At 35.7% G+C, this 23,480-nt stretch overlaps 3 protein-coding genes and 1 long non-coding RNA gene across 5 annotated transcripts; 2 read left to right on the plus strand and 2 right to left on the minus strand.

The window, feature by feature from the left end:
* Nucleotides 1–184: 184 nt before the first annotated feature.
* On the minus strand, nucleotides 185–676 carry LOC126704312 (UBP1-associated protein 2A-like). The gene has a single exon (XM_050403308.1). The coding sequence runs from the start codon at nucleotides 674–676 to the stop codon at nucleotides 185–187; it is 492 nt and encodes a 163-aa protein (XP_050259265.1).
* A 4,324-nt stretch (nucleotides 677–5,000) lies between these two features.
* LOC126704313 (probable WRKY transcription factor 33) lies at nucleotides 5,001–5,663 on the minus strand. The gene has a single exon (XM_050403309.1). It carries the CDS (start codon nucleotides 5,661–5,663, stop codon nucleotides 5,001–5,003), a length of 663 nt encoding a protein of 220 aa, XP_050259266.1.
* Nucleotides 5,664–8,439: 2,776 nt separating this feature from the next.
* LOC126704314 (serine/threonine-protein phosphatase 7 long form homolog) lies at nucleotides 8,440–9,234 on the plus strand. The gene has a single exon (XM_050403311.1). The coding sequence runs from the start codon at nucleotides 8,440–8,442 to the stop codon at nucleotides 9,232–9,234; it is 795 nt and encodes a 264-aa protein (XP_050259268.1).
* A 6,561-nt stretch (nucleotides 9,235–15,795) lies between these two features.
* LOC126701889 (uncharacterized) lies at nucleotides 15,796–19,111 on the plus strand. Of its 2 annotated transcripts, XR_007647551.1 has the most exons (4): nucleotides 15,796–15,829; nucleotides 16,747–17,073; nucleotides 17,577–17,653; nucleotides 18,691–19,111. It is a non-coding gene; the product is annotated as an uncharacterized LOC126701889 (long non-coding RNA). The 2 variants fall into 2 exon arrangements; XR_007647552.1 differs by lacking the exon at nucleotides 15,796–15,829 and having other exon boundaries at nucleotides 17,064–17,154.
* The last annotated feature ends 4,369 nt before the right edge of the window (nucleotides 19,112–23,480 follow it).

Here is a 23,480-nt window from a genome sequence, read left to right on the forward strand (position 1 = left end):
CTCTCATTTACTCTCATTTTATACTTCTTTTTCTTCGTTCTTTTCAGATCCATTACTTGCTCTATTTGTATTTGTATCTTTGTTTTTCTTCTTTCTTTTCAGATCCATGACTCTCTCTTTCTCTCTCTCGGTGCTTGTTTCTTTTCAAATTTTGAATTTGTGATCTTGTGTTTATGTTCAAATATCAGCAACTGATGGGTGTGGCCATGGGTCTCGGCAATGGGGTGGTGCGATTACCGATCTGCTTCTGGGGCTGCTTGAGAGCCTTCCAGGCATCGCTCTGGTGCTTGAAGAGAATAAAGGCGTAGCCTTTGGACTTACCGGAGACGCGGTCGGTGACCACCTTGCAATCCTCGATCTTGCCGTACTTGCCAAAGATGGAGGTGAGGGTTTCGACGGTGGTGTCCCAGTTGAGGCTGTGGATGAAGATCTTGTGGTGGGCGGGGTCCGCATCGGCGAGCTCACGCACGATTTCAATCAATTCCGGGTGCTTGCTCACTCCTTTCTTGATCAGAGCCACGAGATGGTCCTTCGTGAACGGCTCTAGAAGCTTCTCCACATCTTCGTCCTCATCGTCGTTAGTTGCTGGGTTTGTGTTTGTTGCTTTTGTGTTTGGTTGACAAGGAAGATCTGTTGCTGGGTTTGTGTTTGTGTTTTTGTTCTTACTGGAAATCATTTTGTGTTTGTGTTTGTGTTTGTGTTATTGTGTTTGGTTGACAAAAAAGGGCAAGAAAATGCTAGAAAATCTAGGCATGTGTTCTTATGTTGAAATCTGAATTTGTGTTCTTTAGAGTTCTTGTTGTAGATGAAAGATTTAGTTTGTTATCGTGTTCTTTGTGTTTTTAAATTTGAATTTGTGCTCTTATGTTCTTGCATTGATATTTAAATATTTGATGATACTATTGTGTATTCTTGTTTAAAATGAATTAGATCTAAATTTATGTATTTTATTATTTTTAATTCTGTTTTTTTTTATTTAGTTAAAATTGATAAATTACTTTTAAAAAAATTAGATGCTGATGTGATATTTTTTATAATATTTTAATTCTTCCATTAGCCATCTTAGATATTTTCGTCGGTTGATTGATAGAAATGACGAAAATAACAAGCGTTAATTGGTATAGGGACTAAAAATGGTAAAATTAAAATGTAGAGATGCAAATAGAAAAAATCTAAAATATAGGGACTAAAAGTGCATGTTCGTCTAAAATCTACCCATTTACCCATGGTGTTATGGAAAAAAATAGCAGTGGAATTGCACTGAATATACAGACGTAAAGAAATATATAGCAAAGGTTATTTTGGTCATATAAGGAAACCAACAGTTTTTTGAGCTACAATTCGTTTAATTTTCCCGCCAAAGCACTAGTCCAGCTTCCCTACTGGACAAAGCACAAAATTACTGAGCTTACCCCTTGAAATCTTCTAAGAATTCAAAATTTGGAGCAATTCAATGCACGGTCTTTAAGAGGATTCTAGCCTTTTGCCCTTTCTGGGAAACATATTTGGCATAATGTCCCTGTTTCGAAACTATATAGGGGCGTGCCCCTGTTTAAATACTCGATCACCGTAGAGGCGAGTTACTTAAGTAACTCGATTATGAAGAAACCGAGTTTTATGCAGGTTCTTGCCACGCTGGTGTTCCAGCTTGGCTTTTGGGCAATAAAATATTCCCGCGTTACTGTTTGTAACTCGTCAATTGGGAAAACGAATTATATGCGGAATAAGAACCAGTTTTTAAATGTAACGTCTCAAACTGTTTGTCTTCCTTCCTCTGCAGTCTACAGTCTCTCTCCCTTCCTTAGTCCGATCAGTAGCCACCGCCAGATTCTCCTATTTCTACCCGCACCCAAACCAAACCGTTCAGTAGACCCTTTCTGAAGTTGAATCGAAACCCATACCCATACCCACACTTTTTCAATCTCACCACAGCCGAAGCTCAACCTAATCTGTCTTCGGAGTTAAAGGATTAGAAACATATTAAGGTAATTTGTAAATGCTGAGTTCAAATTTTAATTTTTTCCCTTTGCATGTAATCTGATTTGAGTGTGGCTTCTTAAGTTTTTCGCTGTTAGATTTTTGTCTATCTGTATTCATAATTATTGTTGCTGCTTTAGCTTTGTTGGGTTTGGTTTTGAAGTGGGTTTGGTTTTGAAGTGTTTTTTGACGCACATCTAGGGCAGAAATTCATGTAAAATACAGTTAGCATGACAACGGTGTTCATTGTTAGGGGAAATTGCTTTGTAATTCATATAGTTTGAAAGTGTATCAAATCAATCTCTATTTTGTCCAGAAATTATGTCACAAGTTATGTCATGATTTTGAATTAGGGAAAATTTCTTTTTAATTCAATGCTGAATGATGTTCAATTGAGAAGCTATTGGTTTTACAAGCTTCAAAGTTACTGGCTTTTACAAGCTTCCACTCTGTTTAGTTATTATTATAATAGATATAATGTGTGTATAATGGATATGCACGCGTATATCTACACACAGACCATGGACATCCTAAAACCTTTGCTGCCATTTACTCTGCTTAGGGCTCTAACTGTGCCATATTGTTGTTATTCAACATCTAAGTTTTGGTTTGTAATGTTTTTTTTTTCATGTCATTATCCTTGTAATATCATATGGGAACATATAAACTTACTTACCACATCAGTTGAAAGTCACTTACATTTTGTGTACAGATGCATAATTGATTGTCTTAAGAGACTAGAATTGTCTTAGAAGTTCTTAAAGTACTTTTTTTTTTTGTTTTTTTGGTTATTAGTATTCCTAGCCTTTGTAAGAAAGGATTTAGAAGTAGCCTATATAATGAACATTCCAACTTTTTTCAATCGCAATTGCTATCTCGTACCTAAATGTGAGTGCTTAGGAAAGCCTAGGTGTGATTGCCCAATGTTTTATCTTTGTTTATTTGATGTTCTTTTTGTTGTTTAAATACCAAACAGCCATCAACACAATCAATATGTTATGAAGAATGTAGTTTAGTGTTGAAATTCCTAAAAAGGCTACATCAAATTTGGTATTAAAGCCCGTTCAAGCTCCTGTCTTGTGTTAGATTAGCAGCTTCTGTGGGTTATGTTTGTTGACTAAGTACATCGATTTATTATTATTATCATCTATTACATTTGGGGTTGAAAAGGGAACTTAGTGGCCTTAGTGGCCTTTTAGGGTCACCCAATCCTTTCATAATAGGTTGGGTTAGGTTAGGGAGCATTGAGATTTGTGGTGGCTTTTGGGAATGGAAATAGTACATCCTCTAGGGTGCTTCTGACGGACCTAGGGCTTTGTTTATTTATTTATTTTTTTGGTGGTTTGGCCTACTATACTTATTTCCCAAGGGTATTGGTGGAGGTATTGATTTCTGTGTGTCGGAATTAATTTTTGACTCTATAAAGTGTAGGCTTTTGAATGGGGTTTGATATGTAATTTAATTAATGGAAAAGAATGGAATATGAATTGCCACTAGGCTTTTGATGCAGATGGAAAATTGCAATAAAGAAACAAAGATGAAAAATGATAAAGCCTCACATGAAATCCATGTATTAAACCACTCTCCTCAATTTTCTTCAATATCTTGGGCGAAACCTCCATGATTACATGAAACAAAAGAGGTGACAAAAGATCTCCTTGTTTCAAACCCCATGTGCTTAAACCCAACAGGGTGGAGCCATTAACCTATGTTGAGAAATGAATATTGGTGACACAAGGCCTAATCCACCTCCTCCATCTATCCCCCGAACCCATTCTGCTCAAAAGATTAAACAGAGAATCCCAATTCACATTATGCTTTTTCTATGTCCAGCTTGTAGGCCACATCCGGGATACAACTCTTCAATTTTCCATCTAGGCAGTCACTTGCCTTCTGAGTACTAAATCTAAAATCTGCCTACCACTAAAAAACATCCATACTAGGTGCTCAACAATCTCAACCAAGTATCAATCATAACAAAAGCATCCACTTTGATATCACAAATTTCGCCACAGGGATTGATAAAAATCACATAAATTCTTCTTAATTACATATAATTAACTCACATAAATTATGCCAATAAGCATGCCATGAAAAAATACACAAAAATATTACAAAATTAGGAATTAAATTGAGATTTTGAGAGAGAGAGAGGTCATGTGGGTGGCAGTGATAGTGGGGCAGGGTGGGTTGGTTGCTGTGGAGGGATGGGGGTGGTCAATGGATTGGGAACGAAAAACAGCAAAAATAATTACAAAAAAAATGTTCACTGTGGGTTATCTTGGCTAAAGCTGGTGGATTGCTGGTCTAATCTTTTGTGTTGGAAGAGCTTTATTGGTGGGCTCGTGCAATGGTTTCTCTTGTGGTTTGGAGTGGTTAGGTTGGGGGAGGGAGTTGGCTACTTACTCGGGGGTTGGAGGTGTTCTGTTGTGCTCTATGAAAATGTTTTATGTGTTTTAAGGCTAGGCCTAAAACATTTTAGGCCTCTCTTAATTGTGTTTTCCCACCCAACCTAAAATATTTTCAGGAAAACTAGGATTCACCTGCACCAAACACATAAAAACAATGAAAACATTTTTGGAAAGCGACAATCTTTTGTGTTACTGTCAACATATTAGGCTTCACGAACTATTCGTTGGTGGACAAAATATACAACATTTTTTCTTTGACAAGAAATACCAATTACTTCTTTAAAACAATACTATTTTTTAATTATTTATTTATAGAGATTTTTTTTTTGGTTGTTTGCCATAATAGAAAATGCTTTTTTTTTTGGGGGGGTGGTGGTGGTGGAAAGGGGGTTTATTCACAGTAGCCTTGGAACATGCCTTCTCTTTGGATTTGGCCCATTCCCCTCTTCTATTTTTTCTGCATTGCCTACCCCCTCACTGTCTCTTGATCCAGTTAACTGAGTGAGTGCTGTTTGAGCAGATTCTTGATCTCTCTCAGGAACTGTATAAGCTGGTACCACTTGACTTGACTTGGTCCAATTTCCAGCCTGGCTTTTGAAACCCATATCTGGCTTAGTTTTCACTTAGATCACTACCTTCTTTTGCTCGCTTAATACTGGGTTGAGGCTTTGGATGATTATGAGTGCCTTTGTAGACAATTTCAATTATATGTCCTGCATGAGAACGCTCAACCTTTTTATTGGCAGGACAATTCGGATATGTACATTCGTAGTAGCTTCGTGGATATTCACTGCCTTTAACTTTCTTCTTCCCATATATACGCCACTTGTAGCCATCATTGGCAGGCTTATCAACAGCAATAGTAGGCTGGTATGTCCTATCAGAATGAGAAATCTCTTCTCTTGTTTCTGCAACACCTTCCTCCGCACAGTCACTTTTTGTTTCCAATTGACTTAGAATGTTCATATTTTCGGCCAGATATTGCAAATCACTAATTTCTTTTGCAAGCTTGTTAGGCATTTCATGATTATGTTTGCCTTCGTACTTAATTTTAGGCATTTCTCCTGCAGGAGATTGCTCAACCCATTTTCTGACATTACAACCCACACATGTACATTTGTAGTAGCTTCGTGGATATTCATTGCCCTTAACCACCTTCTGCCCATATTTACGCCATCTGTACCCATCATCGGAATTGAAAGGATTAGCAACAACAATGGTAGGCTCACTATCCTGGTATTTCTTATCAGAATGAGATGCCTTTGATGATTCCATCCTGGAAAATCTTTGATAATTGATGCTAGTGTAGGGATTGAGTAGCTGTGAAATGAAATTTTTTTGTTAGGATAAATTACACTGTTTGATCCTAAACTTTTACTCTGATTACAATGTCCTCCATGCTTTCGAAATTCATTAATGACTCCCTAATTTTATAACCTTGCTACAATGTCCTGTTGTCTGTGTTGGTGTTATATTAACAAAAAAGTGACACATGTGCATCACACTTGACATGTGACCCCACTTAACCAGCTAAGTCACAAATTTCCATGTCTGTTTGTAAACTGTAAACATTTTCATTGATAGCAGTTTTTGATGCAGGAGCATCTAAGTTTGTAAATGTGAAATGCTGCTTTGTAGTTTTTGTAACAGGTTGCTGAATTTCCTTTTTTTGACTAGTTAGTTGTTAAGTCTTTTGTAACAGCACAAGATTGAGAGCTCTTTTTTAACCACTTAGTGAGGCTATTGATTAAACAATTAGACGGCATTACCATGGGTGAATCAGATGAGAACAGTCAAAGATGAAAAGTGATAAAAAATTAAAAACGTACAAGTCAGTGATGGGAATGTAATTGGCTTAGTCTATTGGGATGTTTCAGATGATGAAGAGTTCTATTGGGACCTTCCTTAGTCTAAACTTGAATGTACTATTATTTGATTGTAGTTTTCTTTAAAGACCTTTTAATTTGGGAATTTTAGATGATGAAGAGTTATCTTGGGACCTTCATTGGTCAATCTAAAGTTGAATTGACTTGACACTTATTTGATTGTTTGTTATTGTTTTTCATTGTTGGATTGCTTTTAATTAAGTTCTCCCATAATGAAGACAATTTGGTAAATTCTAGGTCTTCTAGAATGGGCTGGCCTTGGCTACACCAAAGGCCTTGTCGCCTCACACCTTAGGGCGTCGGGCATATAAGGCCTTGGCACCTTAAGGTTGCCTTTCACCTTTAACTACCTTGACCCTATTTCTAGTGGACTCAGGAAAGCCAACTATTGATTTTAAAAAATCTGCTTGATTTGAAGAAAAGAAATGAATTACTAATAACGTAATTTACGACCAAGACTTGACCAATAAAAATATAATTGACTTCTAAGAGAAAAAATAATCGACTTCATAAAAACAAATGAAGGAAAAAAACCCAAAAGAGAAGAAAGCAAAGGTCTTGGACTGTTATGGTCACCAATTCAGTGTTCATTTGACACATAACTATGCACACACCATCATTTGATGGTATAGGTCTCACAGTTGTTTAATCCATTTAATAAAGCTCAATATTAATTTGACTATTATTAGTTGCCTCCAAAGCTGTGCTTGTGAGTGAGATGTCCATTGCAGTAGAGTCTCTAATGGAACCTTTACCTATTTCCATGTTTGTCTCCCCCTTTTTTTTGTTGAAAACACACCTCAGTAGCCACTAAGTTACAATGAACCCTTTTCAGTTCTTACTTTATTAAATAAAATTTCTTTTAGAGTGTGATGTCAAGTACGGGAACAAGCAAAAGCAAAAGGAAAGAACTTTACACTTTGATTAAAGAAGGGAAATTCTAGTACTGATGGGTGGCAGGGCTTGTTTAGGGGTAATTGGTAATTGGGTACCTTTTAATTTTAGAGCTATGTTTTAGTGTTCTAGAATGGTGTTTTTTGTGGTGCTTAATTGATTGTTTGGTTTGCATCATGCTTTGTTCGTTTGTTGGTTTACTTTGTTTGATTTAGACATTGAATCTCACCTTGGTTGGTTGGTTAGGTTGCTTATACAATTTGCAACTTTGTGTCTTTTATGTTTATGCCTTGCAGCCATGAACGTTAGGTTGTTTATATTTTAGTGTTTTACTTTAACTCTTCCTTGATATGATTAAATCGATTGAAAATCAGTGTATATAGATGCATGATGTATAATTCAGTTTAGCAATTATATGTTTTCAATTTTCTGTCAAATCTCTCTTTCACTCTGTCTCTCTGTATTTGTTTCTGTGAGTTTGTTGTAGAACATTCAATTACTTGCCTGTGTTTACTTGCAAAAGCCAAGCTTTTCTTCACTATTAAACATAGAGCTACGTGTCTAACATGATTGCATGCATGTCAGATATGCAGCAAGTGGGAAATGTGGATCCTGGACTGACGGTTGGTACACAGTTGACGCGGCAGCCGGTTCATCGATCCACGCTGCTTTGGGAGATGCTAGCCGGTCAGGTGTGTAGTTGTACTGAACTTTGGACATGTCGAAATCATTTAATTTTATTTCTGTATGGTTCTTTGATTCTTTGCAAATAGACGTTGGACATGGTAGAATGTTTTGGTTTACGCAGAATTGTATTTAATCGAAAGAGAAAATGGCATGAAGCATAAATAATCAAGAACATTGTATGGAACAGAAATGTTCAAAGTCAGTACATGTCATTTAGAAGCTATAGTAATCAATAAAAAATTGAATCCGCTACTATTCTTTTTTCCAAACATGCACACACAATTAATACCTACGAATAAGACAACTAACGACCTTGATTCCTAATTCCCTACTCCATTTGACATAGTGAGACACTTTGTTCATTCATTTCAAAACATGATGCCCATCACCTTAGTGCTAATTTTAAACAATGTCATTGATGTTGAATTTGATCCTATTTGGTATTGAGGTAGAGCGAATAAGCAATTAACATTGTAACTAACGTTTTGCAAAATGTTCGGAACTAACTAGTTAGCCTACTATTTCTTGCATATTATTATTATGTAGTATTGTTATAGTTATTTCGTGTGCACTATCTTAAGACAATGCTCTTTCGTGTGCAAGTAGTGCCAGGCGTGCTAAAGTGCAGACGCCGAAGTTGCAAGTTACCCGAGCATGGGCTTGACCCACGGATTGCTCGGTACATAACTGAGGCGGGTTTAGAAGGGTTATTCAAGGTTCCAAACTTGGAAGTGGATCATGCGCTGATCACAGCACTAGTTGAGCGTTGGCGTCCAGAGACACACACATTCCACCTACCGCATGGAGAGATGAGCATCACCTTACAAGATATTGAGGTGATGCTAGGGGTTCCTGTTGATGGGTTGCCAATTACTGGGGCTGCGAAGATGGATTGGCCGATGTTGTGTCTTCAGTTATTGGGTCATCGTCCACCAGACCAGATACCGCATCCCCATGAGAACACCTCCATCCTTGCTGGGGCGAGGCTCAGATTCACGTGGCTGGATGCACTATTTAGTGGTCCCCTAGCTGCGGATGCTACTGATGAGGTAGTGCAGCAACATGCGCGCTATCACATACTCGATCGGTTAGGGACGATTTTGTTTATGGATAAGTCGGCAGACCGGGTGTCGGTGCTGCCTCTACAGTTCCTAAACCCAATCAGCAACGCGAAGAGGTACAGTTGGGGTAGTGGGGCATTAGCCTGGTTGTACAGGCACTTATGCAAGGCATCGGAGTCGAAGGCGATGCAGATTGGAGGAGCAGTGATGTTGGTGCAGCTGTGGGCGTATTCGAGGTTCCCACTGATATGCCCTGTTATGAGGTTGCCACTACTGCCAGTGGAGGTAGGTCCCCTTGCCAATCGGTATGTTATTTGAGTAGTTTGATACAATTGTCATGCCATTTGTCATTCACCGTGCATGTGTCTATAGTTTATCCCACTTGTAATACATTCACTAAGGACACTTTTGTCGAGAAGTAAACCCTGTTTCAAACCAAAAGTCCAATTCACATTAATTTAATGGATTACTTAACAAGATATAGCATGCCAATATACAATATTATGAGTGCAGAAGAAAATTACAAATACAATATACTTTTTTTTAATAGATAATGCTAATACATAACACTTAGTTGCATCTATTAGTGCAATGGGAATCACAGTCACACACGTCATTTAGTACTTAATATGACCATCGGCGACAATTTCTAAAAATAGGTTGTACAAACTATTGGTAAATAGTATATAATCTGATCGTATTTAAGGGTTTTTTTTTTTGTATTCCATATTGGTCTATTCAAAGAGCGTGAATTGCTTTTAGCATCATATAAATATCCTCGTAATGCTTGGAGAAATCACTTTTTCTTGCTTCACACAAATCCAAACAACTGGTGATTAGATTAGATTTGATGCATGTCTCTCTCTTGATTGATTCTTGTGAGATAATAGTTTCTTCACTTTCTTACTTCTTTGTTTCTTCTTCCATATGACAAAGATTCCAAAATTCTCTTAAAGCTTCGTTTATAATATAACTTTATTTGCCTATTGTCTTGTTTTATAGCCCTGAAACATTTTTTATTGAGAATATTAAGTACTATTATTTTTTTTCAATAAATGTTTGGTATGATTTGTGGTGCCTACGTATATTTGTAAGATTGTGTTGCTTCTATGATTAAAGCATGCTATTTTGTGAAAGACAAATTTCTTCACCTTATGTCAATCATTATATTTGCATTATTATTAATTTGGTTAGTCTGATTCCAATTTAAATTCCAATATCTTACTGCATTTAGTTAATATTAGAAATGCTAAAATGTATTGGCAATTCTAAAGCCAAAATTTTAGCCAATGTCCTTTTCTGCCTGGTAGTAGTTCTGAATTTGCATCATCTTTAGGGCCATAACCTAGCCAAGAGCCTTGTAGTTTAATTGGCACCTCCTACTGTTTCTGACATAGACATCCAGGGTTCAAATCCCCTACTCCAACTATCAAATTATCAAAAAATAAAAAATAGAATGAGGGCCATAACTTAATTTTACCCTATGGTTAACTATTTTTATATGGTTAGACAAATAAGTATATATTACATGTATATCACACCTCTAATACAGAAGAAGATAGAAGAGATTAAATCATATACTTTGAACAAATCCCTAAGTCAAGAATCTCTCTATCTCTAGATTTTTCTATTTTTTAGTAAAATAAGTGGTGGAAACCCATAATGATGGTTGGATATCATAGATAACCTTGGGTTTTCACTTCTCAAATGGTTTGGGTTTAATATTCCTCCTTCAAATTTCAATCTAATGTATTTTTGATAATTGTGTTTAGAAATGAAGTATTGGTTTTTGGGTTGTCAAAAATCATTCCTCATAGAATATTCATAAATTGATATATGAGATGCACATGAGTCAAGAGCTCCTTGGCACTAATTGTAGGACTTGGCTAACCAATATGCATCACGGTGGGTCAGTAAGAGCTTAGAAATTAATTTAAATCCTCTTAGCTTTTCCATCGATGATTCTTATTCTTGGAATTCCTTTATCTCAGTCTCTAGATTGGGTGGTAGAATATTTTTCTGCCGTATGTCATTGTTGTTTAGTCTAAGGTTAAAGACCTCATGAATTATTTGGTATCACTTTTGATGTGTAGCATAAACATTTTATGTGGAATTTGGTAGTTGCATACATTGCCTAGTAAATGGTTATGAAGGTAATGGAAGTTCTGGTAACTTTGATTTTTTTTTTTTTGGGTTGATGGTAACTTTGATATGTTAATGAAGCTATAGGCCTGTTTCAAATCAAAATTGCCTCTATTAGCTTAGGGACTGGCCGCTTGTCCTAAAAGGGTGCATGGTCATGAGATGCTTACTAATGCCATAGGTTCAATCTGCCTTTTGTAGCTTCTAATGCAACATTTGAGGAGACAACTGCAAATAGATTTTAGACTTTGGTAGAATGAATTCAGTCCAAATAAATTTTTTGGACTACATTCTTTTGAGAAATAAATTTTGGTATCATGCTAAAACTCTTACTAGAAAGTAATTATACTAAATGAAATTATGTATGGTTATGTCATTGGAGAATTTATATTTTGTCAATAAATAATATAAAATATTATTCAATGTGATAATTTCTCCAATTTCTCTATAATGATCCACAATTTCTATAATTGCTCTACTACCCTTCCAACCCACAAATACCAGACCAACCCCAACCAAATTATCCAAATCCCAACTGTATCCACCACCGTGAACGACCCAGATTCCCTAATCACAAGTTGGTTTTGTGATTGTGGGGTTCCATTGTCGAATCAAAATGTTACAAACGAAAAGGGTAAAGAAAATTCAAGAAATTGAACATACATTCACATGGAGTTAGTCACCATTTCTATCTAGTTTCCAATATGCTGTCTTCTGTCCAAAGCTGAACCCATTGAGAATACAATAAATCAAACAGGGCAGGGAGACAATAATTCCCAATCTTGCAATTGCCTATGAATTATAGGGTACTAATGCACTACTTTACCCCTAACATCCAAATAATCAGTAACCCTAGCATGTTTGTTAGTTGCAATTTGGAAAGGATTATAAACTAACGTAAACTAACCAATTAAAAGACTTGTTCCCACACCATGCATCAAGCCATATACCCTCACCCTCATGCGATCCCCAATTTTAAATCTAATAAATTTCCCTGAGTAAAGCACCATATTCACTTATCCAACAATGCAAAGTTGAAGGAGCTTAAATTTTTAAAGCAGACCAGAGCGGCCACTATGACGAGTTGAACAGTGAACTGGGACCTAGACTGGTATGGTCCACATTAAAAACCAAGAAAAAATTGGAAGGGCTCAAAACCAGTCAAACCGCTTCTTGGTTTTGAGCAGTTTGATTAGTTTTGGCCCCTTTTTTAATTACTACGTTTTTTTATTCTCTTACAAAAGAAAACCTTGTATATTATTTTTTTGATAAGTAACAATCTAATATATATATATATATATATATATATATATATATATATATATATATATATAAATAAATAACCCTTATATGTTAGGTTTACACATAAGCTAGCCCAACATTAAAAACTAAAGAATGTCAGGCCCTCGCAAAAACTAAACAATGTATTCATGTTTGAAATTGTTGATGGAGAGGTATTTATTGAGGAGGAAGTATAGTATCCCCTTTCATTTCAATCTGGGACTTTCAATAAGTCTTTCTTACAAAACAATAAGTCCCTCATTGATTTTGACTTATTTTTATTTTGATTTTTTTAAATTGGTAAGTTATAGGTGCACCCAATGGGAATCCAAGATTGAAAAAAAAAAAAAGATATTAAGAATGCTTGTACTAATAAAGGAGCCACTCTTTTTCTGTCTTTCATTCTAGAGAAGAAAAGTTCCAAATGTAGCATGATATTTTTTATTTTTTATTTTTTTGATATATAACGTTAGAACTTTTTATTAAAGAATAGCCAACCCAAGTACACTGAAAATGTACTACAGTGGCATGAAAATTTGCATGAAAATTATTTGGATTCTATTATTTGCATGATAACTAATGAGGATTGTTTGAAATTATATGTTTACTAGATGGAAGGGGCCGAAGAGCACGACAGAGCATGCGACACATGTGCTAGTTGCGTATCGTGCATCACTGTCGAGTATACGGGCACACCAGGTATTCTACCGCTTCATGTCACAAGGATATAATTCTCTATTTTATTTTGGTTTTGACTTTCTAGGGTTGTCAACTATTGCATGTGTATAGTTAATAATGTAACTTTGGTCGATTAGACCATAGATATACAAGGCATTAGTTACGAATTCCGGAAAAACCATAATCACTATAAAGTACCTTCATTAGTAATTTTACACTAATTTGATTCCACATATATTTAGCTGTGTACGCTTAAATTTTCTTCCTCGGTTTTAGCTAGTGCAACCAGTAGTATCCGGGTGCCACATATCTCTGTCAAATCCAATAAGAGGGGGAAATAGGTCAAGAATGTCTTACAATTTTTAGTGAGGATTGACACAAATAAGTACGTATTTCACTTGTTAAGAAAAAGTATGGGCACACCCAAATATGCTTTAACATATGATCATTTGCTACTAATTAAACAGCTGCATCCTGAATTAGCTAGACTTTGTGAAACAATTAAAATTTTGATAAATACCTATTGCAACTCTAGGCTTATGTCGACACTGCCTCAACAAGTCAAACATGGTGGTCAAGTTGCAGAACCTTGACTTGATAGAAAGGCAAATGAATCAGAACAAAAAGCGAGTAAAATTCATCAAGAACAAGATAGGATAGCTGTAAAGAAAAGTAAACAACTTCAAAACTTTTGCTCATCAGAAACCAAACACCCACTACCCATGTCTTGTGAACCAACACAAAAGAAACATTTTTGGATAGGATGACTCTGCTAAAAGCATCAATTAGAGAGTAGTGAGCAATGCTCCTTTTCTAGTTGTCGCGAGAATAACATTAGCTTGATTCGTCAGCAACCTCCAAACATATTACTCAAATACAGTTCATCAGTCAAGAAGTGGCTTCAATAATACACAATTTGATTCTTTGATGAGGTCATGACATAATCTAGTGGGGCAATGGATCATAAAGTCTCAACATTAGGTCCTTCTGAAAAGTACATTTGGGTGCAGCTAAGAAAGCATGGGAAGAGAAAAAAAAAAGTGATTCTGATCTAACTATTTATTAGTATATATATTTATATATAGTCATATCCTTAAATAGATAACCAGAATCTTCTTAACTTCCAATCTTAATTAAGGTTCTAAAGACAACTTAATTTCTCACCTCCTAACCACTGGTGTTTTCTTGCTTCCACCAGCAATTGTTGCTAATATAACTTCAAAAAGAAGTTAAGACCACCCTTTTCATTTGTTCAATGCTTGTGGTTTCAACAAGATCAATCTGTTCTAGTCCTTTTTAATCCTTTTTCCTTTTACAAAAACAACAATCAAGCATTAGTTTCAATGATACATAAAAAGCAAGCATGCATGCTATAATTGTAGACAGATTACTGATGCCAAGTTATAGCTCAAGCCAATAAAGGAATACGTATACAGATAAGAAAATGTTTTTGATGACATGAAATAACAACTCTATCTAAGAAAGAACTCAAATCATACATAGGTATAAGGTGACAGCCATAATTAATAAGTAATTCTCTCCTTGATCATATTTTCTGATTCAAGCATCATGGCTTTTTATTATGTGGCTGCCACACTGGTAGCACTCTGAGGTTCTCTTATTGTTGGCAGGCATCTTATTGTTGACCATTTTTGTAGGTTGTCTGGGAGCCCTACAGCGATGTCCTAGAGTTGTTGCCCCCATATTGCATTGCCGGCCGACAAATATGGAGGGCCGATGTGCCGTTGATCTATTTTTGGATAGTAGAGGATCATCATCCCGAACGTGTCTTTCGTCAGTTCGGGATGAAGCAAGTGCCACCGGATATTGTAGATACGTCCGTTCATCTCCACAAAATCTCCCTCCAAGGTAAACTAGATAAGGATTGGGTGCAAGAGCATGCTGTCTACATTGACCGATGGGCCCATAAAGAGGAACATATTGCTGACGCACCGGCATTGGATGGGGACACGACGTACCTTGCTGCTTACATGGAGTTGTACCGAAAGACGACGAGACGGTACATTACACACGACTCGGCGTATTGGGAAATCCTGGTAAGGCAACATTACTATAATTCTTGGTGAAAGACCATCTTATATAGTATCTTACTAAATTATTGACATGACCTTCGCCAATAATATGCAAACAAAATGTTAATGCTGTCGTCAAACAAGTAAAGCCTTCTCTGGTTCCTTAAGATTGTCTTTTGTCTTGTTTCTTCATTTAGTTTTTAAAGACATTGCAATACTGTGCGATACCTTGGAATATTGTAAAAATGATAATTGCAAGTAGGATTAGCTCTTTCAATATCTTATAGATCGCAATGCTTTTTTCACGGGTATGCATAACCCCAAATTTGGTTTGTGTTAATCTCATTAAATATTAATAGTATATAATTTCAACGACAACCTATTTGGGGGACAATAAAAATTATATATATATAAATTATTTGTTAAAAAAAAAAGAAGATAAAACAGATTTAGTGCTGTGGACTTAAAGGCCTAGTGTTGCACAACACAAAACTAAACATAGCTGTTTTAACGGGACTCCTTTATTTCGCAGGTTGAGTCCAATGTGGAATTACTATTGCAATGCGAACCAAACTCTGCAGTGTACAACCACTTGAAGAGGACGCTGGATCTTGTCGGAGAGATGAGCCGAGCGGCATTGGAGAATGCGCGTGCCACGGTGACTGAGGTGAGCACACAGGCCACAGGCCGTGGTGGGGGAGGTCGTCGGTCTAGAGGGCGTGGACGCAGTGGAGGTTGTGCATACAGTGGAGGTGGTCACGAGGATGACGATGTCTTGGGTAACTTCCAACTCTAATACCTTCAATTCTTACTGACTTTAACTTCTACTACTTTTAGTTGTAATTTATTTAGAGGACATATTATAGTAGCAAAGTATATATTGTTTGGTAACTAGTTTTTAGTGTTAATTTTCTCCATCCTAAAACATCAAGAATTTTCTTAAATGTTATTGTTAAAGTTGAAATAATTATTGTATGAAAAAATTGGCTTTTGTCCCTTTCAAAAAAACAATCTACCATTTTACCGTCTTTCCCAAATTAATTAGGAAATGCCCCTCTTTTTAAACTCGATTTTCTAAAAATCAAGTTAAGCTCTATAGTGACGTTTTTTAGGATTCTATAGTGACATTTTAAGGACCTATAGTGGCGTTTTGTAATCCGATTTCCATGAAGTCGAGTTATAGGTAACAAAAAGAGAAAAAAATTGCGTGTAACTCGACTTCATGGAGATTGGATTATAAAATGCCACTATAGGTCCTTAAAACATCACTATAGGATCCTTAAAAATGTCACTATAGGGCTTAACTTTCTTTTAGAGAAAGTCGAGTTTAAAAAGAGGGGTATTTCCCTAATTAATTTGGGAAAGACGGCAAAATGCTAGATTGTTTTTTTGGAATGGGCATTTGCCCATTTTCTCTAGCTTGGGGCAAAATATGATACTGCCATTGCAAATGGAAAAGCATTCAATCAAAATACAGAGTAAGAACACTGGACCGGAAAAAAAAGCAACCATGAGGCTTCATTTTGTATGATTGGTTGTGTGCATGTGAGTGTGTATATGAGAGGTTTCATGCACCCAAATTAAGCGAGTTTAAAGGGTCAAATGCCATTGAATCATATCTAGGCTGCAAATAGTAAGATATTTTATGACTCAATCCCTTGTGGTTATTTTAATAAATACAACTTTTTTTCTGCAGATGATGAGGCGTTGGAGGGCGACTGGGGCATGTACATGGATGGTGTCGGGTCATCGCGATGCACGTCTGACGCTGCTGCCCAGCCATCCCACCCCCCTGGCCATGAGAATAGTGCAGAACACACATCCTGTGCCCAAGCTGGCCCTCGGTCCCCACCACCCACTCGGCTGTCTCCCCCATTGTTTGCCGACTCTGCCCACAACGGTGGGTGTATATTTGTACCCACCCCTGGCTGATCGACACCACCTGTAGTTCAAGTTGAGCCCACCTAGGACCCTTCACTTCCTAACCATGACGAACCGGCTGCACAGATCGAACAGATACAGGGTGAGAATATAGTGCCGGTACATGGGTTGCGAAGATCACTCCGCACTGACATACATCCCCCTGGTTGTGGGACTGGTGACGGTAAATGACATGATTTATGGAAACATTTTCGAAATCCACAGACTGCGCATAATTATAAAAGACATATAAAACTCGTAAAGGAATTATTAGTATGTCATTATATGTCCTACTCTTCTATTTTCATAATGATAAAGTAATTATTTGCACAGCTAGGAAGGCATCTTTCTTAACTGCTACATGTTCATTAGAATGTTCAGATTAACAATCCTGTGCTCAGTTTGCATTATATTTTATTATTTATGCAGTGCACCTCCATGCTATGTAAACTATTTATCATTTACCTTAATAGAATGTCACAGGACTTGCATATGATGTTGTGTGCTTTAAGTGATGATCGTACTCAGATCAAACATTTTATGATAATTAAATTAAGCATAGGGAATGTGTGTATTCAAGTAATGTGTGATTCCTTTCAATTTCAGGTAAGACGAGACCGGCGAAGGCAGTTGTGAGGAAACGAAAAGATCGTTGAGCCGTTGATGATGTGGAGCATATGGGGGTAAAACCATGCCCAATATCTGGACTTTTTAATTTATTTTAGTTTTTGAGGTTCAATTTCGATAATTACAATTCACAACAAAAAAAAAAAAAAAAAAAAAGAGAAAATAAATGTCCTCATTATTAGACAGTTGGGATTTATCTTGGCTATAAAAGGAAGATGTTACTTTTAAGCAACTGAATTATGCTTCTCCTCTGTCTAGATATACATAAGTCCAGCATGGCTTGGAAATTGAATTTGCTTAGTTATGCTTATGCTTCTCCTCTGTCTAGATATACATAAGTCCAGCATGTTTATGACGTACAGAATTTGCTTAGTTATGTTTCTGTTTATAAATTTCCTTCCTTGCTTTAAGCTTTGTTTGATTTGCAAGAAAGTGATGGAAAAAAGGTGCCCTGCACATCACATTATTATTATTAAAATCTGCCCTGCACATCAAATTAGACCTATGATATTTGGACACAAACACAACACAACTGTTATGTTTCAGCTTGGACATAGCATGTTAGACACAGCTGTTAGAACAGCAACTTGTTAAATTTCAGACCATGCATATGTTGCTGGACCAGCATGATGTACGAGTAAGCGGAAACATAAACTGAATCCTTCCACAATCTGCCGAGACACTAAACCCTCAATGAATTGAACCAAAACCCACACAAATGACCACCCACAAAGTAAAGAAAACTTATTAATAAAAATACCATGATTGGCCATTAGCTATGTCCCCATACTCAAGAATTCTATAATGGACAGTGATTTCCTCCATACCCAAGGAAATAGTGTAGGAATCTTGTCATTGTGGATTTTTGCTTGGACAAGATCATGTTGGGATATATGGCATGACTCAGGTGTGCGTAAACGTTAAGGATTTTTCTATAATTTAAACTTATATTTTCATTTAGTTGTTGGTTTTTTGTTTTTCATTTATTGATTCATATTTGGTGGCATATTTTGCAGGCTTCAGTGGTTTCTACTATTGATATAGTTAGGAAACTTGACCACAATTTGTTTTTTTTTCTTTGTTTTTTGCACAGTAGTTGGACGACATCTTATTGTTCATGTAACAGCTAGCGGATAAAACTTTGACAACATTTTTTGGACATAAAAGACTGACAGATTTTTGGAGAGCATACATGACAGCAGATTTTTGGAGGGCATATATGTTAACAGCTGATTTTTTGGATATGTTAGACACAGCTTTTGGAACATATTTTGTAACTAATGAAGCTACTTAAGCATGTTTATGACGTACATGAATATTTGAGTCAGCTTCGAGTTAGGTACCAATTATACCAATTATATTTGCAAAGGGTGGATATTTTCATGTGCGATGGAAAAGTTCATTTCTAGATTTTTGTATCTATGTATCTGCATATTTGAACAAAGGCAGCTTTAGACGAATGCAATATAGTGATGATGGATGGAGATCCCACAACTGAAGAAGTTTAATTTATACATTAGATTTGTTGAAATTTTCCTTTTATGTGGGTCTCTTTTATAAGCAAAAGACTCTAGTGTAAATTTAGACAGTTGGGATTTGTTTAAGATGAATGCAACTTTAGCTGATGAATTACTAGTTCTTGTTCTTGTTTCTCTAGTACCTTCAGTAGTTCCTATACCCGTCATGTTACTTGGATTATTTACAAGCAATATTCACGCTCTTATTTTTGCAACTTTAACTGTGGCTTATATAGGCGAATCCATGGAGGGTCATCATTGACTAGTTTGCATGATTTATTTTTTAAGTTTAACCCTTATGCAAAAAATGTGCGTATCGAGATAATCTGCTGAATGAGCATAATATATAAAAACTAAATAGATAAATCATATAAATATAAACTATATAAAGTATAGAAGTAATATTGAAAATACAGATTTTAGCGGTCTTCGGGAACTGCAACAAACAAAAGGGGAAGTAAAAAAAAGGAAAGAGATCGAGAAGATATTTGTCCTAAAACTTCAGTTCGGTCTATTTATCCCCCCCTAATGAACTACTATCTTTATATTGTTTTGTTCATTTAATTCCAATATTCAATATTATTACATATTTGTAATCATAATCTTAATAATAATTACGATTGTAATACTTACAGTATTATGGTGTGCTATCTCCTACAAAAAGGATGCTCTTCATTAAAAGGTTTGAAAGCTTAATTAAAAGTTTGGTCAATTCTTACGAAATTCATGTCTTAGCTCCATTCGATAGTCACACATTGTATGTGCACCAGGCTGTGAGAATGCAAGTGACTGAACTTGGCAGTGTCAAGGGTGAAGGTAAAGCCTACAACCAAGCTTCATTGAGTTGGGAAGTAATAATTATATCCACTAGCTGCACATACATAATACAACCGAAAATTGCCACCCTAAAAAAATGTCGTGTTCTTTGGTTACTATATATGTCAACGGACTGATTGAACTTGGTAGCAGGTAAAGCCTACCAATTTGGTATCTCCTACAAAAAACTGGCTTAGTGAAAACTTATATAACTCGACATAAAAGTAGTCGAGTATTTCTTAGTACTCGATTTCCTTGTAAGCGAGTACTAATTCAAAATGGTCACCTGCGGATGTCCATCCAAACTTCTCTGAACAAATCGATTGGTGTGCGACTGGTGCGTGATCGGTCAGTTTTTATACAACTCGGCTTTAGAGATTACGAGCACAATAACTCGCTTATTCACTAATCGAGTACTTTGGGCAATTACTACTCGATCTATTTGTAAGCGAGTACTAATTTAAAACCAAGAACTGCGTCAATCCATCCAAACTTCTCTGTACAAATCGATTGCTGTTGGATTGGTGTGTGATCGGTCAGTTTTGATATAACTTGCTGATAAAGTTGTCGAGTACTGTTACTCGAATATACTTTAGCCGAGTAATTTGTGCTAAAATTCTTGCTTACCATACTAATTACTACTCGAGTATATTGTAAGCGAGTACTAATTTAAAACCAAGAAATTCCATCAGTCCATCCAATCTTCTCTGTACAAATCGATTGCTGTTGGATTGGTGTGTGATCGGTCAGTTTTGACATAACTCGGTTTTAATGATGACGAGTATGTTCAACTCGCTTATAAAGTTATCGAGTATGGTACTCGAATATGCTTTAGCCGAGTAATTTGTAATAAAATTCCTGCGTACCATACTAATTACTACTCGAGTATATTGTAAGCGAGTACTAATTTAAAACCAAGAATTCCATCAGTCCATCCAAACTTCTCTGTACAAATCGATTGGTGTTGGATTGGTGTGTGATTGGTCAGTTTTGATGTAACTCACTTTTATAGTTATCGAGTACATTTTGTACTCGGCTATATATATAGCGAGTATTGTTACTGGTTTATTTGATAACTATGTCTAGGTACCTTCCCCCCAGAAATTGAACCCTCACGCCTCTCTGAAATTCTGAATCTGAAGACTGCCTCTTCGTTTTCGTCATCAACCATTACTCTCTGTAAATTTTCCTTTTATCTCCTCAAAACTCCAACCGCCCCTCTTTTGAATTTGACACAGTATACTACAGATTCATTCTTCACTATAAAACCAAAACCCTAGTCTGAAAATGTCTCTCAAAGTCGTATTCCCCTCAAATCCGTAGGCGACCTCTCTGATTTATCTTCTCCTCACAACCGGTATTCCAACCGGTTATTTTTCTTCAACTTTGAACCACCGAATCCAGTCCAGCAAGGTATGTCCTGGACATAATGTCCATTATAATTTTTGTTTTGTTTAGTTAGAAGTGAAATTGATTCATTAAAGTGTAGATGTCGTTTGCTGTGTTACTCATTATCGTAATGTCCATAGATTTGTGATGTTGATTTTAAAATAATTGGGTCTTGCTGTCTGATTTCTTTTCAAATTTCTTTGTATTTGTCATCTTCAAACAAAATATTTGTAGATCCATTCGTTTGTGTCCATCATAATGTTTGTTTTGTTTAGTTAGTAATGAAATTGCTTCATTAAATTGTAGATTTCGTTTACTGTGTTAATCATCATCATGTCCATTTTTTAGTACTTATAGCAGACTTTGTCGTTTATTTTGTATGTTGATTTCAAAATAATTGGGTCTTGCATGAGTCATTTCAAATATATCCATGAGTCATTTCAGTTAACTTATCTTATTGTCATGCAACATAATTTGAGTTGAAAAAAGTCACAGAGAAAATGTAGGGACACAATGTTTGTGTTACAATTTTTACCACAAATTGTGAGTGTTGGAGAAAAAGTTAGAAGTTTATATGAAAGTGATAGGAAGCAAATAACAGTCTATCACATCAAAATTGTGGCACAAAAGTTATGATTCTAGAAATAACTCATAATGCAATTTATTGGGAGTAGTAGACCAAATACATTTTTTTTTTTTTTTGTGTGTGTGCCTAAAATGTACTTTTAATCACCTTTAAATTGGACTCTTGATTTTTAGTCATTTAGGATTTTAAATCTCGACAATTATAACGATGTCAATTTATTTCTTTTCTTGTGGTCAGACACATTTTTACCATTAATGTTACTAAAAATTACATTTTTTTTCCTTATCTAAAATGATGTTGTCTTTATTAGTGTCAAGATTCTAATAGATGCTAATAGATGTTAACAAAATGTGCACAATAATATGGTTGTATACTTACAAATTTTTATAAGTAAATCGATTTAGAAGAGATCATAACAATTAAATTATATGATGTAAAACAAAAAAAAAGTCTAGAGACACAGAAATTGTATACCTAAAATTTCACCCTTTTTGTCTTTAGAGGGTGCTAAAGTTATATGATTCAATACTTACAAAAGTAATGTTACAAATATAACAAATTTGACACATGTTAAATTGGTAGGTTATTATTGATTCTCATGTTGTTTAATATTGACATTACTTTTATTATCCATAATGAACAATATGCCACGTCATACAATTGTAAAATTTATTATGAACTTTAGTATGTCTACATACTTATTGTATTAGTCCCAGTGTTCTGGGCTCGGGCCTGTGGCCTTTGTCTATGCTTGCACAATTTTTCAGGCTGAGGTATACGTGGGATAAATTTAGTCCAAATTTGGCCAATTAAATCAGTTGTGTCTAATTGTTAAGAAGTTTGACTGTTTAGTAGTAATAGTAGATTGTTTGTTCCTTTTGTTGATTTTAAATTAATTTGTTAGTCCTTACTTTTTCTTACAATTACTGAATTTGTTATCAATAATTTTTCTTTAAATTGGTCTAGATGGAAAGTGATCAGATGATTCGTACTGACATGACGAAAAAAGGAAAACAGCCTGACTTAGATGCCCAATTTGATGAAGTGTCTGACCTTCCTGAGCCAAAGAAGGCAAAGACTGAGCTCAAAGTCTACAAGAGGAGGACTTCAGCTGTTTGGCGTGACTTTGAGATGCTTCCGACAAAAGGCAAAGAACGGCCTTCATGCAAATGTAAGCAGTGTGGAAAGAAATTTATTGCTGCCGGAGCATTTGTTCAGTATAATTTGAAGCGCCATTCGGAGTTATATCGAAAGAAATTGGAAGTGCCATTGAGCATTCCTGTTTCTACAGGTAATGCATTTTTTATTTATATGTTGGCTATCCAAAGTTATAAGTTTATGATTTTAAAAAAAAATAATAATATATATGTCCAAAAGGTTCTGGATTTCCCATAAAGTACAAAAATGTTTACTTTAAATATTAATGATGAGGTGGTGTAGTAATCCAATGTGGAAAAGGCATTGAAGTTGCTATATGGGCGGAGGATTTGAGTTATGAAAATAGAACATATAGAATGTGCAAAATCTTGGCTGAGAATTTAAATGGAATAATCTGATGAAAAATTATGCATGATG

The sequence above is a fragment of the Quercus robur genome, chromosome 10 (assembly GCF_932294415.1).
Source record: "Quercus robur chromosome 10, dhQueRobu3.1, whole genome shotgun sequence".
Classification (NCBI taxonomy): Eukaryota; Viridiplantae; Streptophyta; class Magnoliopsida; order Fagales; family Fagaceae; genus Quercus; species Quercus robur.